This window comes from Anolis sagrei, chromosome 4 (assembly GCF_037176765.1).
Source record: "Anolis sagrei isolate rAnoSag1 chromosome 4, rAnoSag1.mat, whole genome shotgun sequence".
NCBI lineage: Eukaryota > Metazoa > Chordata > Lepidosauria > Squamata > Dactyloidae > Anolis > Anolis sagrei.
In genome coordinates, this window is record NC_090024.1 from 226,934,436 (window position 1) to 226,949,240 (window position 14,805).

Here is a 14,805-nt window from a genome sequence, read left to right on the forward strand (position 1 = left end):
CCCATATTGTGAATCTGCTTTTCATTTGTTTTTTTCAAAAGCTTTCCCAGAACAGAAGGAAAATTGCTATTTTCTTCACAAACACAAAAGATAATTAGTGAAGAATCATATAAGAAATCCCCTCCCTCAAAAGCAGGAGCTGAACTTCTGAATATGTGGTCTTCCAGATGTTGTGGATTTCAGTTCCTTGAAGAGCTAGCCTATATTACCAATGCTCAGGGATGCTGAAGTCCAAAACACCTGGACAGCCAAATGGTGAGATATACAGCCCTGGAGAGATGTGTTTATTTCTTTATCTAATTTATCGCTGGCTTTTCCCCATAGATGAAACTTGTTCACAACAAGATTAAAAACAGATAAAAATACTATATTAAAATGCAGTTAAATGAGTTATACTGAAACCAAATTGAATTTAAAAGAACATCAATAAGAAAGGACAGCATTCACCAGTTAAATATCCCCATTCCATTGCTACAAGTACATCTGTATCCCCTACACTTTGATGCCAAGCTAAAAAGCCTTTTAAAAGAAAATTATTCTAGTAAATCAATCTTGCATGTGGTGCGTATTGATTACACAAATGTTCTTAATTCAGATTGGAAAAGGGCATCACTATAATAAATTATCTTCCTTGAATTATTTTGCCTTTGAAGGCAACAATTCGGGTAAGGGTGTGTATATGTCTGTATGTGTGTATGTATACATGCCTTCAAGTCATGTGCTGATTTATGGCAATCGCATGAACATCAGCACCTGGTGTCACTGCCAATTCCTCATCCAACTACTAACCAAGGCCAACCCTGCTTAGTCTCCAAGATAAGATAGAAACTGATGCCTTCAAGGCGTGGCTCATTGGGAGTAAATCCCATTAAAGTCAATAGTATCTCCTGAAAAGCTTAGGTAGTTGAGTTAAGACTGAAAGGATGAAACAGAGATTTCCTTTCCTGTGTAATGAAACAAACAGGATGTGAAGGCATGTGCAAGAAAATAAGTAAATTCTACAAAGTCAACTGTAGCTTCAATATATTTCCTCAGAGAGGAACGCATTAGCCGGCTTAGAAGATGTCAGAGTGCCGGAGGCAAATGAATTACTTCAGCCTCACTTGCATTGCTACGCTTTATCCAAACTTTCTAAGAGTAAACAAAGAGCCTTTAAAGTTTTTCTTTTCTTTGCTATCCTTGATGGATCTAGTTGGCATTAACACAAAGGAACAGGGATGGCTGATATATACAAACAAATGTCCTTGGCTTAATTTCAAAAAACATTCTAACCAAGGCTGTCTAGCGGGACATGGGTCTCCATGAGGCAAAGTAGTTGGACACCAGAATAAATGAAAACACAATATATACCACTGCTTCCTGTCTATAATCTATTATGATACAGTCTGGGTGGCCAAAACTTTAATACATCCAGAAGCCAATTTTCTGCTCCTGAAACTTTGCATGTTCTGGCAAAATCCATATACACAAATACCTTAAAGGTACCAAATCATATAGCCAAGCAGGGTTAGTCCTAGTTAGCCCTTGGATGGGAAAATGACAATGAATTCCAGATACTATAGGTGATATTTTAGAGAAAGGAACTGGCAAGACCATCTCTGAGTATTCCTTGACTAAGAAAACCCTATGAAATTCATATGCCAGCAAATATGGAAAACACAAGAATGGCCATCAGACTGGAAAAAATCAACTTATATCCCCATACCAAAAAAGGGAAATGTGAAAGACTGCTCAAACTTCCGTACAGTGGCCCTTATTTCTTATGCCAGTAAGGTAATGCTCAAGATCCTGCAAGGAAGACTCCAGCAATACATGGAGCGAGAGTTGCCAGATGTTCAAGCTGGGTTTAGAAAAGGCAGAGGAACGAGAGACCAGATTGCCAATATCCGCTGGATAATGGAAAAAAGCAGGGAGTTTCAGTAAAACATCTACTTCTGCTTCATTGACTATTCTAAAGCCTTTGACTGTGTGGATCATAATAAATTGTGGCAAGTTCTTGGTGGGATGGGCATCCCAAGCCACCTTGTCTCTCTCCTGAGGAATCTGTACAAGAACCAAGTAGCAACAGTAAGAACTGACCACAGAACAACAGACTGGTTCAAGATTGGGAAAGGCATACGGCAAGGCTGCATACTCTCACCCAACCTTTTTAACTTGGATGCAGAACACATCATGCGAGGATGTGCGGGGCTTGAGGAATGCAAAGCTGGGGTGAAAATTGCTGGAAGAAACATTAACAACCTCAGATATACAGATGACACCACTCTGATGGCCGAAAGCAAGGAGGAGCTGAGGAGCCTTCTAATCAAGGTGAAAGAAGAAAGCGCAAAAGCCGGGTTGCAGCTAAACGTCAAAAAAACCAAGATTATGGCAACAAGAATGATTGACAACTGGAAAATAGAGGGAGAAATCGTGGAGGCCGTGACAGACTTTGTATTTCTAGGTGCAAAGATTACTGCAGATGCAGACTGTGGCCAGGAAATCAGAAGACGCTTACTTCTTGGGAGGAGAGCAATGTCCAATCTCGATAAAATAGTAAAGAGTAGAGACATCAGACTGGCAACAAAGATCCGCCTAATCAAAGCCATGGTATTCCCTGTAGTAACCTACGGATGTGAGAGCTGGACCTTAGCGAAGGCTGAGCGAAGGAAGATCGATGCTTTTGAGCTGTGGTGTTGGAGGAAAGTTCTGAGAGTGCCTTTGACTGCGAGAAGATCCAACCAGTCCATCCTCCAGGAAATAAAGCCCAACTGCTCACTGGAGGGAAGGATACTAGAGACAAAGCTGAAGTACTTTGGCCACATCATGAGGAGACAGGAAAGCCTAGAGAAGACAATTATGCTGGGGAAAGTGGAAGGAAAAAGGAAGAGGGGCCGACCAAGGGCAAGATGGATGGATGGCATCCTTGAAGTGACTGGACTGACCTGGGGGTGGTGACGGCCGACAGGGAGCTCTGGCGTGGGCTGGTCCATGAGGTCACGAAGAGTCGGAGACGACTGAATGAATGAACAACAACAACAACATGAAATTCATGGGATCACATTAGGTCAATTGGCAACTTGAAGGTACATACACATGCAGATATATAGTTACAGATGTATGCATATTGTACACACCTATATCTCAGACATGGCTAGGAGTCTTAAACAGTCAGTTCTTGTGGGTTTTTTCGGGCTATATGGCCATGTTCTAGAGGCATTTCTCCTAAACACAGTCTTAAACAGTGTTTTTAAAAACTATTATACAAAAATGTTAAAACATTGAAATAGGCCCCGGTAACTACTTAAAAAAGTAAATCACCACTCTTAGAAAATACCAGGAAGGGCAATTCATCTCCCACATTTTCAAGAAGTGTCAAGTATTGCAAAAAAAAAAAAGAGTGGAAGGTACACTTTGCCCACCTCTGTCCCCTGGTTCTGGTCCTTACAATATTCCCCCTCCTCAAAAATTGGAATATTACATCTTGGATAACAGACAGGAAGCTCCCAGACAGACAGGCAGAGACACCATTAACAATTTCTGCTTTAAATGCTGTCAAAACATTGCAAATGGATCTAGAGATTTGGACTGAAATGAAAACAAGGTAACACATGACTAGGAATGTCAGGTCAGACTACCCCAGGACCATTTTGGTCCTTAAATTTCAGGACCAAAACCTGACATCTAGAGACATTCCCTTGGATGTCACATGAGTCCAGATCAGATGATGTCGCAAGAGCAACATCACAAGATGCTGCTCCTGCCAGTTTAACTAAGCCTGATAGAGTGACAACCACAATTGCAAGGACTGCCATTCAAATAGAACATTTTTTTTCAAGTTGGTGCTCTCACCATTTCTCCCCCTTGCCTTGAGGACTGGAGAAGGGAAACGAATTCCTAAGTTTGGAAACCTTTTACATGGCATCCATTCCGATCTCCACCAGTAAGTCATACAGTTCTGAAGCTGGGGGATGGATGAAGCTGAGCAAAATCCCAGTAAAATGGACATATAATTAGTTTGGGAGAGCGGTGTATCTAGAGGAAACATTCAGCCTTTATGTGATGTGTCCTCACCCTTTCTTATAGGACTAGATTTGCAGTTTTGGAATACTCCTGAATCTATCACTGCACTGTTAAACTTATCAGATTCTCCAACTACATCATTTAACTGAAAGGTCAGCTTTCATAGTTGGATCCTACTCATGTCCGGCTTACATTACTGTAATGTAAGAATTGTCCTTGAAGATAGATTGGTAACACCCAATGGCCCATTCATACCGCTGATACAATGTTAGTAGCAATGTTATAACAATATGAGGAACATATATATAGTTAAGTTTGTATGAGAACATCAACACTCTAGAACCACTTTAACATGGTAGTGTGAACTAAAAATTGTTTTTGCATTGTTTGTTTCTGCTGTTACCATTTTTGTAGCATTTTATTATAGATATCTGTGCCTTATTGATGGACCACATTTACCCATATTAAGTGACTACTTGATGGGTGTCAGTTTGTTTTACAGCCTCAATTTTAAAAAGTCACTGGTACGTGACATTGTTCAAGCACGGGTTCATGCTGTACCATCTTGCTCTCCATCGTGAATACTGAGGTCACTATGACATGGATGAGAGGAGATCATGTAGGAGTTTCTAGCATTTATATTTTTTATTAAAGCACCATAAATGGAATGGTTGTAATCATTTCTGAAAACTGGGAGAACGGTTCTATAATGGTTCTATAACCAATTTTCTTAGTTTCCAACAGAACTCACAACCTCTGAATATTGCCTGCTACAGATGCACGTGAAACGTCAGGAGAGAATGCTTCTAGAACATGGCCATACAGCCTGAAAAACCTAAAACAACCCAGGTTCTATAATAGTGATTAACTCAATAACTCAACAGTCTTTAATTTGCAAAACCTCAGCAGTTCTCTTCTAGGTCTCTCATTTACATACTATGCCCTGAAACTGACTTGCTTGCACATAAGAACTGCAACAAATCGCTGTATTTCTTCCATTCTAAGTCACACTTTTTTTCCTATATACACATCTCTAAAAGTGGGTGCATCTTAGAATCGCAGGTGGATGTTACATATTTTTGTTGGTGGCGGTACTGAAATTAGGGTGCATCTTACAATTGATGACATCTTACAATTGAAGAAATATATATAAAAGTAATTTAGCCACTTTGGGGTGGGACAATAATGGTAGCCAATTATTATTATTTAATTAACTTTCCAAGCTCTGCCAAGTGGATATCAAAGGTTAAGTGTAAAAACATCACGGCCAGTGACAGGATCAGTGGTGAAATGGAAACAGAGATTGATGAGCCAACTGAGTTGTTTTTTGAAACTTACCATCTATGCTTTCCACTGATATCTGCAAACCAAGATTGTGATGTGGATTTACCACCCAGTGATTACTCGTTGCAGTAATATCGAACACTAGCCATCCTTCTTCTGCTGCCCAAATGGTTCGAGTATCAAGTAGGAATAAATCTGAATCCCTAGAAAAAAAAAAAGGGGGGGGGTATATTAGCAAAACCATCACCAGAAAAATGTAACTTACAAAAGGTAAATCCAAATATTAAGCATCAGGGGACTTGGAACACAGCTAGAAGAGATGTCATTGTTATAAATACATACATACATAGACATGTACATATTTTACCCACATTAGGTTTTTTTAAAAATAATAATAATAATAACTAGACTGTTTACAAAACAATAAAAAATAGTAAGTTTTAAACGTATAACAGATATAAATCTAATGCTTTGTTTGGAAAAGAAGCCACATGGGACATGGAGTTCAACAATATCTCAGTGGGACACACTCTTCCCACCCTTATTCTAAGGCAGCATTTCTCAACCTGGGGGTTGGGACCCCGGAGAGGGGGTCACAAGAAAGTGTCAGACGGGTCACCAAAGACCATCAGAAAACACAGTATTTTCTGTTGGTCATGGAGGTACTGTGTGGGAAGTTTGGCCCAATTTAATCATTGGTGGGTTTCAGAATGCTCTTTCATTGTAGGTGAACTAAAAATCCACGCAACTACAATTCCCAAATGTCAAGGTCTGTTTTCCCCAAACTCCACCAGTGTTCACATTTGGGCATACTGAATATTCATGCCAAGTTTGGTCTAGATCCATCATTATTTGAGTCCCCAGTGCTCTCTGGATGTAGGTGAACTACAACTCCAAAACTCAAGGTCAATGCCCACCAAACCCTTCCAGTATTTTCTGTTGGTCATGGAAGTTCTGTGTGCCAAGTTTGGTTCAATTCCAGACTTTGTATTTCTAGGTGCAAAGATTACTGCAGACTGAAGCCAGGAAATCAGAAGACGCTTACTTCTTGGGAGGAGAGCAATGACCAGTCTCGATAAAATAGTGAAGAGTAGAGACATCACACTAGCAACGAAGATCCGCATAGTTAAAGCAATGGTATTCCTCATAGTCACCTACGGATGTGAGAGCTGGACCATAGGGAAGGCCGAGCGAAGGAAGATAGATGCTTTTGAACTGTGGTGTTAGAGGAAAGTTCTGAGAATTCCTTGGACCCCAAGAAGATCCAACCAGTCCATACTTCAGGAAATAAAGCCCAACTGCTCATTGGAGGGAAGGATAGTAGAGGCAAAGATGAAGTACTTTGGCCACATCATGAGAAGAAAGGAAAGCTTAGGGGAAAATGGAAGAAAAAAGGAAGAGGGGCTGATCAAGGGCAAGATGGATGGATGGCATCCTTGAAGTGACTGGCTTGACTCTGAAGGAGCTGGGGGTGGTGACGGCCGACAGGGAGCTCTGACATGGGCTGGTCCAGGAGGTCACAATGAGTCGGAAATGACTGAACGAATGGACAGCAACAACAAGAACATCTGCCCCAGCAAAGAGGGATGGAGCCTTTATTTGAATTAGCCACAAGACATTGCAATAGAAATATATCTTAACAAATAATTATACAACAATCACAAAAATGGAATCCAGAACACAAACACCTATTGTAGTACAAAAATGTATGGTGATTTTTTCTTACAAGAAGTGATACAATAAAGATTTTAACATAATACAAACCAAATGTTTTAACATTTGGTGCAGACTTTTTTTCCAGAGAAGAACAAGAAAGGCAACATAAATAATGAAGCTGCCTGTGGAACACATGGAGAAAGACCAATTAGCAAAATACATCAAGAAGATTTTTAAAGCCCATTAAAAATTCCTAAAACAGTATCACCCTGTATTGTAGATTCCATGAAGGTCAAATTTCCCCTGCGGAAATTAAACTGTGGTTTAAGTGGAAATTTGGCATTCATGGACTCCAAAATATAGGTATCAAAGACTGAATGTTGCTTTAGAATATCTTTATGAGTGTTTTATCTCTTTGAGATCATTTTCTAAGTTGTCTTTGGTTGGGTTAATATTTTTATTGCATCAGTATTTATAAGAGTAAATCACTCCATGTTTCTGTATCATAATATGTTTGGGATTCCAGTTCTTTTAAAACAGCTAAGATTTGTTTTTACTGCTTTACATTTTTAAATAAAAATTCATTATTGCATTCTAATTTTAGCAATATAATATTTACATTTACCTGGAATACCAAATTTATGAAGACTAAACTACATGCTTAGTTAAAGCAATGGCATTCCCCATAGTAACTTATGGATGCAAGAGCTGGACCATAAGGAAGACTGAGCAAAGGAAGATAGACGCTTTTGAACTGCGGTGATGGAGGAAAATTCTGAGAGTGCCTTGGACCGCAAAAAGATCAAACCAGTCCATACTCCAGGAAATAAAGCCCAACTGCTCTCTGGAGGGAAGGATGTTAGAGGCAAAGATGAAGTACTTTGGCCACATAATGAGAAGACAGGAAGGCTTGGTGAAGATAATGATGTTGGGGAAAATTGAAGGAAAAAGGGAGAGGGGCAGACCAAGGGCAAAATGGATGGATAGTATCCTTGAAGTGAATGGCTTGACTTTGAAGGAGCTGGGGGGTGACAATGGCCAACAGGGAACTCTGGCATGGGCTGGTCCATGAGGTCACAAAGAGTCAGAAATGATTGAACGAAAAAACAACAACAAAACTACATGCTGATACATGGAGTCCCATTATTCCCACTTTGTTCCTCCCACTGCCATGAGTGATAAACAAATGGAAAGCAGGTTTTTGCTCATGTGAGACTTGTTGTATAATTTCTATCTTACAGTAGTAAAAGAGTAAAAATAAGATTTGTTTTTCAAATCATAGAATTGGAAAATACTATAAACCCATCCAGTCCAACCCCCTGCCATGCAGGAACACTGCTATATAGCTCTTTTAGAAAGTTAATGGTTAGGTGGAATCTCTGTTCCTGCAATGGTAGAACCTTGCTTTTTAGCACTGGACATGAGTAAATTTGAAAGGATAAGTAATTGGGGATGAATGCAGGAGAATACAAGTCATGGTGGTTTGAGCCTTTCATTTGTGCAAATAGGAAAAAAAAACAGGATAATGATGCAACATCTTGCTACACTACCGCAGACTACCACAGACTATTGCTATTAAAGGTCTTGGCTGTCTCACTCAAGAAGGTGAACAAAACGTTTCATGTAAATGATGTTGCTTTTATAGCACATGTGTACCAAACATGTATAAACTTAGATATTGTGGTTGTTTGTGCAACCACAATATCTAAGTGTTGTGTTTGAATATGCAAACATGCCAACTTGATTTATAGGCCTGTTTTTCTAACTTGCACACAACGTCTTGCCAAATACCTTATAAGCATGTATTGTTGAAGGCTTTCATTGCAGGAATCAGTGGAGTGTTGTGTGGTTTCTGGGCTGTATAGCCATGTTCCAGCAGTATTTTCTCCTTACATTTCGTCTGCATCTGTAGCTGGCATTTTCAGAGGATCTTGTGAATACTTTGCATCGATGTTTCCATATCCAGCTACTTTGGTTTGGCTCCAGCAATGGCCAAGATAAGACCATCTGTGTGGTCATGAGACAGTATCTGGCTGTTGATACATTTATCTAAATGTTGTTGCTGCTGCTGCAGCCCCAACCTATGGCAACTTTATGAACAAGAGACCTCCAAGACATTCTCTCATCAACAGCCCTAACCATCAATGTAAATATTACTACTGCCATTTTTGTTGTCATTTACGAAATACCTAAGAGAAAACCAGGTGCTGTACAAGACACAGACTTTGCCCATTGGGCTAATAGGTCATAATAGAATGTAAAAGAACCTACAAACTTGCTTTTATTTTGTATTTTTCTTTTTAGGGCTTTAACATTTGCATCTATAGATTGCAATACATTAGGCAGAAGAGTCCTGCGATCACATCCTGTCAAGTTTGACAACAAATTGTGTTGTTGTTAATGTGTGAATGCTGAGAGAGAGAGAGAGAGCAACTGCATTTCAATATATCAATTGGCCCTATAGGACCCAGAAAGAGGTCCACATGCATACAAGTACCTTCTTTTTCAGAACCCCATCAAGGCCTCAACTACCTTCATCCAGCCTTGGCAAGAGCTATCCCGGAAACAGACAATGCTCTGGGGGCCTTTCAACTGGTTTGCATCAAGAAGACCACACAGCATGTCAGATGGGGTTCTGCTGCTGAAACTCTTCTGTAAGCCTTTCAAGTGATAACCAAACTGAAACTAAGCAGTTCCCACAGGAAACAGGGATGTGAAAATGCGGCTATCAGACCTGCATATTGGCATCTGATGTGGAATTTCCATAGGTGAAGGACTTACTCCGCCACTTGAGTCAACCATCTTTGTTCACCCACAAACCACAATTCATTAAAGCTACTGTTTTTATTATTTTATGAATCGTACTCAGAAGAAACCAGCCTTTTAAAAGAAAATCCCAAGCTGAAATGAACCCATGACACATCCCATTGCACACCATGAGTCAGGGCTGGAAAATTGTGGGATGAGTTTGTTTTCCTGTAGTTTAGTTACAGTCCTGTGAAAACAGTCAGCCTGAAGGGGAAATCCCTCCAAAGCATGGGAGATCAAAGAGAGTTGCCTTTCCTACACACATTCGGAACTTTCCTATCCTGGTGTCCAATGATTTACTCTACAGCAGTAACGGATTAACACTCCCTGTTCCAGCCCCCAAGGTTAGAAGAGGAGACTCTATGAACACCAAACACCTTCCCAGTTAAACTGCTCACTTGTTCCATTTCCTCTTTCCTATTTTCCCCATTCTAAGTAAACTAAATGGGCTTGGTTTATGATTAATCCAGTGCCATAAGGCTGAAGGCACAACACAACATCAAATTAAAGAGAACACCAGTCAATAAGTTGTGCCACTTATATCATTAAACCAAGGAGAAAATAAGATATTTCATCTTGTTTTGAAATCAACAAGCCCAGCCCAGTAATGGGAAAGGTTGCATGAGCTTTCATCAATATAAACCCACTTCATTGCAAGATACAGCCTAGTGAAAAAACTCTTTATTGCATCCATAGAAGTGGGTATATATCCAAAAAAGTTCATACAAAAAAAAACCAAAAAGTACAGTCCTAAAGGTGCTATGTTCTCTTTCTCTCCTCCCTTTCTCCTTTCACTATCACTATCACACCTTATGAGTTTCCTACAATACAGTAGCTCTATTACAGTTGAATTGAGTTTCACACCTGAGGCAGTGACACAGTAATGCAACTTTCTGTTGCTCCTCGTGTTCTTAGCTTGTTGTGTCAGCTTCACTGGCTGCCAGTCCACTTCCAAGCACAATTCAAAGTGCTGGTATTGGCCTATAAAGCCCTATACAGTTCCAGCCCAGGTTACCTGTCCAAACGTATCTTCCTCTATCTTCCTCCCCAGAGTCTAAGATCGTCCAGGGAGGCCCAGCTCTCGATCCCACCATCCTCACAAACACATCTGGTGGGGACGAGGAACAGAGCCTTCTTGGTGGTGGCCCACTGCCTGTGGAACTCACTCCCCAGCTAAATTAGGTCGGCTTCACCCCTCCTCTCATTTAGGAAGAAGCTTAAATCATGGTTCTGGGACCAGGTATTTGGGCAGCAAGCATGACAGCACAGGTAATGGTATGAGAATTGACTACAGACAGGCTTTAAATTAAATTGGGTCTTTAGTTGCTGAAAAGGACTTGGAAATGGCTATACGGTTGATAATAATGTTTAGATAGATTTTAACCTAATGTTTTTACTCAGTATGTAATTGTGTGGTTGCTGTTTTTGTATGTTGTGGCATCACATTGTTGCCAGTTGTAAGCCGCCCTGAGACCCCCCCCCCCCTCAGGGGTTGAGAATGACGGGATAAAAATGTTTTAAATAAATAAATAAATAAGCTCAATTCTGGCCACCTACTCTATCAACTGGCACTGCATTAGTGAATTTGATTCTGTCAATTCTCCATTGTTCCTAGCAGACTTCTCAGGCGAAGTATCTCAAACACAGTTGTCATATCACATGACATAAAAATACAGTAAGTTTTTTTTAAAAAAAAAACACTTTCCTCTTGCAGACCAGTGATGTCACCCTATACATGCATTTAAAAATAAGCCTAAAACAACTGTTCTGGCCACCAGTGATTTGATTTAGTCAAACTGATTTGGGTTGTACAAGCTCTTTGAACAAATCCAAAATGTCAAATGGAATCAGGTCAGTTCAAATAATGAGTTGACTGCATTAGATCCAAATCAACTTTAGTTTATCTAACGTGACCCAATTCCCTTCAAAGCCAATACAGAGTGGATTGGTCTAGCTAGAAGGAACTGGGACTGAACTGATGTAATGTAGTGTCACACAAAAAAAAAAACACATAAGGAAATTACAACAAAAAGGAAGGACAAGAGGTGAATTTTTGCTAAGCCTCCAAAACCTTACCTGCACTTTTGAATCATAGCAAATAAATTGAATCTTCATGCAGGCAAGACAGAAGTATTTCTCTGAAAACACAGGTTCAGAATATGGGTATGAACCTGTTCAAGTCCTGAACTAGGATACTCAGGTTTTTCAGGTGGTGAGGGGCACTTAAAGCTTGTGGATCAGCTGAAACCATTCCTACAGATGTCTGACCTGGCCATGGTGACACATGCCTTAATTACATCCTGTTTGGATTATTATATCATACTCAACTTGGGGCTTCTTTTGAAGACTGTCTGAAAACTTCATCAGATTCCAAGAGCTGCAGCTGGATTGTTAATTGGGGATGGTTACAGGCAGCACATCACTCCCTTGTTGGAATGACTCCATTGGCTGCTGGTCTGTTTCCAGGTACAATTCAAAGCACATGCTATGACCTATAAAGCCCTATTCAGCTCAAATTCTGGCTATCTGAATGGCTGTTTCTTCTCATATGAACCTCTCTGATGAGCCTTTCACCACTTCTTCAAGGGTTGCGCTTCTCTCAGGCCCACCAGTTACTCCCAAATTTAGTGGAAATGTAGCAGCAAACAGTGAAAGGACCAAGGCAGAGACATCTCCAGCTCATCCCCTGTTTGGGTATCGGTCAGCACGTCAACGACTTAAATCTAGAAATAGTTTTCTAAGATCTACAGAGACACTAGCTGGAACACCTCAGCAAGCGAGAGTCCAAAAGTGGCAGGCTCAAACCCAGAACCTCAACCAATGGCTGATACCAAATAAGAGACTCCCCCCTGGGCACACAGAGGACTGGGCGACTTGAAAGGCGCTGAACAGACTGCGCTCTGGCACCACGAAATGCAGAGGCAACCTTCAGAAATGGGGCTACAAAGTGGAATCCTCGACATGCGAGTGCGGAGAGGAGCAAACCACTGACCACCTGCTGCAATGCAACCTGAGCCCAGCCACATGCACAATGGAGGACCTTCTTGCAGCAACACCAGAAGCACTCCAAGTGGCCAGATACTGGTCAAAGGACATTTAATCAACTACCAAACTCACAAATTTTGTATTTTGTCTGTTTGTTTGCTTTGTTCTGTTAGAAATGTAATATAATTTGACTGGTTGTCCTGACACGACAAATAAATAAATAGTGGAAATGTGAAAAAGGTTCTTCTCTGCAGTTACTCTCAGACTCCAGAATTTTCTTCCTAGGATGGTTAGACTGCCTTCCTCTTTCCTATCTGGGTTGCTGTGAGTTTTCTGGGCTGTCTTTCCTATCTGTCTGTCTTTCTAATATCCAACCTCTTCCCCAGACTTTCATATGCAGTTGAACACTGTATTTTGGCTGACATTGAGGAACCAATTGCTTTTGAGGAAAATGACTTTTTTAGTATGTTATGCTATTTTTATTTCAAATTATTTTACTTTTGTGTTAGCTTAATACTATTTCAATAATGCCTTCTTGTATGTTTTAACCATAGAAGTTCCTATTTAGAATTCTATTTTGTAAACTAGCTTTGTGGGGAAAATGTAGCATGAATAAAGTAATAGATGTACCTGATGGACAACTGGATGGACAGGTGGGTGGATGGTTATTTCTGGTCTTAGTTTTCAGTCCAGCTGTACTTGAATTCTGAACCTTGGACAGTTTTGAAGGAGATAGTTGCAGCAGCTGCACTGAGAGATGAAGAAGTATTCAGCTGAGAAACAAAATACAAAGGAATACTTCCCCTATCCCACTCCAGCCAGCCAGCAAGGCTACAACAATCAGAAGCAGGATCCCTGTTGCAATTCACTGTTGCAGTCTTACTGGCTGGCAGAAAGGGTGGAAATGTCATTCTCCTGCACCCTGATAACCACCTGAACATAACTCCATTTTTCAGTGCAGCTGATGCCTGGTAAAGTAAGTTTGGGTGAAAATCAGGTTAAGAGACATTACTTAGTTACTCATATGCAATGAAGTAGATGATACAGATATGAGTCAATGTTAGCTTTTTATGTCATAAGTAGTGGGCACATATCAGAGCTACAGGAGTGAAGAAAGCAGAATGAACGAACACGACTGAACATTCAACTTAATGACATTTCATTTTGGTTTTTTATGTAAATCAAAGCAAAGGTTTCCCTGCTGAGAATAGAGCTACAATGTTTCCAGATATTATGCATTTATGTAAAACAACAATAGATTATTCCCATTTTGGTTTCCCGATGTAAGTCAATGGGAGACACAAAAATTTGGCTTGCGGAGTCTCATCATGGATGCCAAATCAATATGAACAAATAAGTGGCCAATCCAAGCAGCTGAACATGGTTCTAAAGGGATTAGAAAGGGTTGCTCTTAGTTTTTCATCATTGTTGAGACAAGTGTATTTGCATCAGTTACTCACCTTCCCGGGTGTTCTTGGAGAACCTGGTAGACACTGATCTGGAATGTTTCATTATCAAAGCGTTCTCTGATGTAGTCCTTGTAAATCCGAAACTCAGCAGCAGTCACCGCTTCACCCTCAGGGATTCTGGAGAGGTCGAACCGGAACTCCCGATGGTGGCTGCGTTGGTGGTAGAACTCTCTGTCATGCTCCACTGCCAAATGAAAATCAACATATTGGCAACCATGCCTTTGAGCTGTACATCTGCAAAGCACTCTATGGCAGAACTATAATCCCTCCATTAGAAGACACAGGCCACACGGGGCAAGGAAAGACTATAGGGGAGTAGGAGAAAACTTCTACCAGGGGTCATGACCTACTGCCATTGAAGAAATGTGTTTTTGAAAATGAAAGGCAGTAGGGAAAGAATAAGTCATGAAAGACAAAGACCTAAGCTTGTAGGGCTTCAACATGACTGAGGAGAACAAGAACACTTGGAGGTCATATATTCACAGGGTCACCATATGTCATAGAATCATAAAGTTGGAATAGACAACAAGGGACATCTAGTACAATACCCTGCCATGCATGAATACACAATCAAAACAATCCTGACAGATGATCACCCAGA

General features: G+C 40.5%; 1 protein-coding gene across 2 annotated transcripts in view; it reads right to left on the minus strand.

The window, feature by feature from the left end:
• BMP7 (bone morphogenetic protein 7) overlaps positions 1-14,805 on the minus strand; it is a 94,560-nt gene that overhangs the window by 18,347 nt on the left and 61,408 nt on the right. For both annotated transcript variants that reach the window (XM_060772060.2, XM_060772061.2), the window contains exons 2-3: positions 14,196-14,388; positions 5,341-5,489 (exon numbers count right to left, since the gene is read on the minus strand). In XM_060772060.2, the coding sequence (XP_060628043.2) occupies positions 5,341-5,489; positions 14,196-14,388 (342 nt within the window). The remainder of the gene's footprint in view (positions 1-5,340; positions 5,490-14,195; positions 14,389-14,805) is intronic.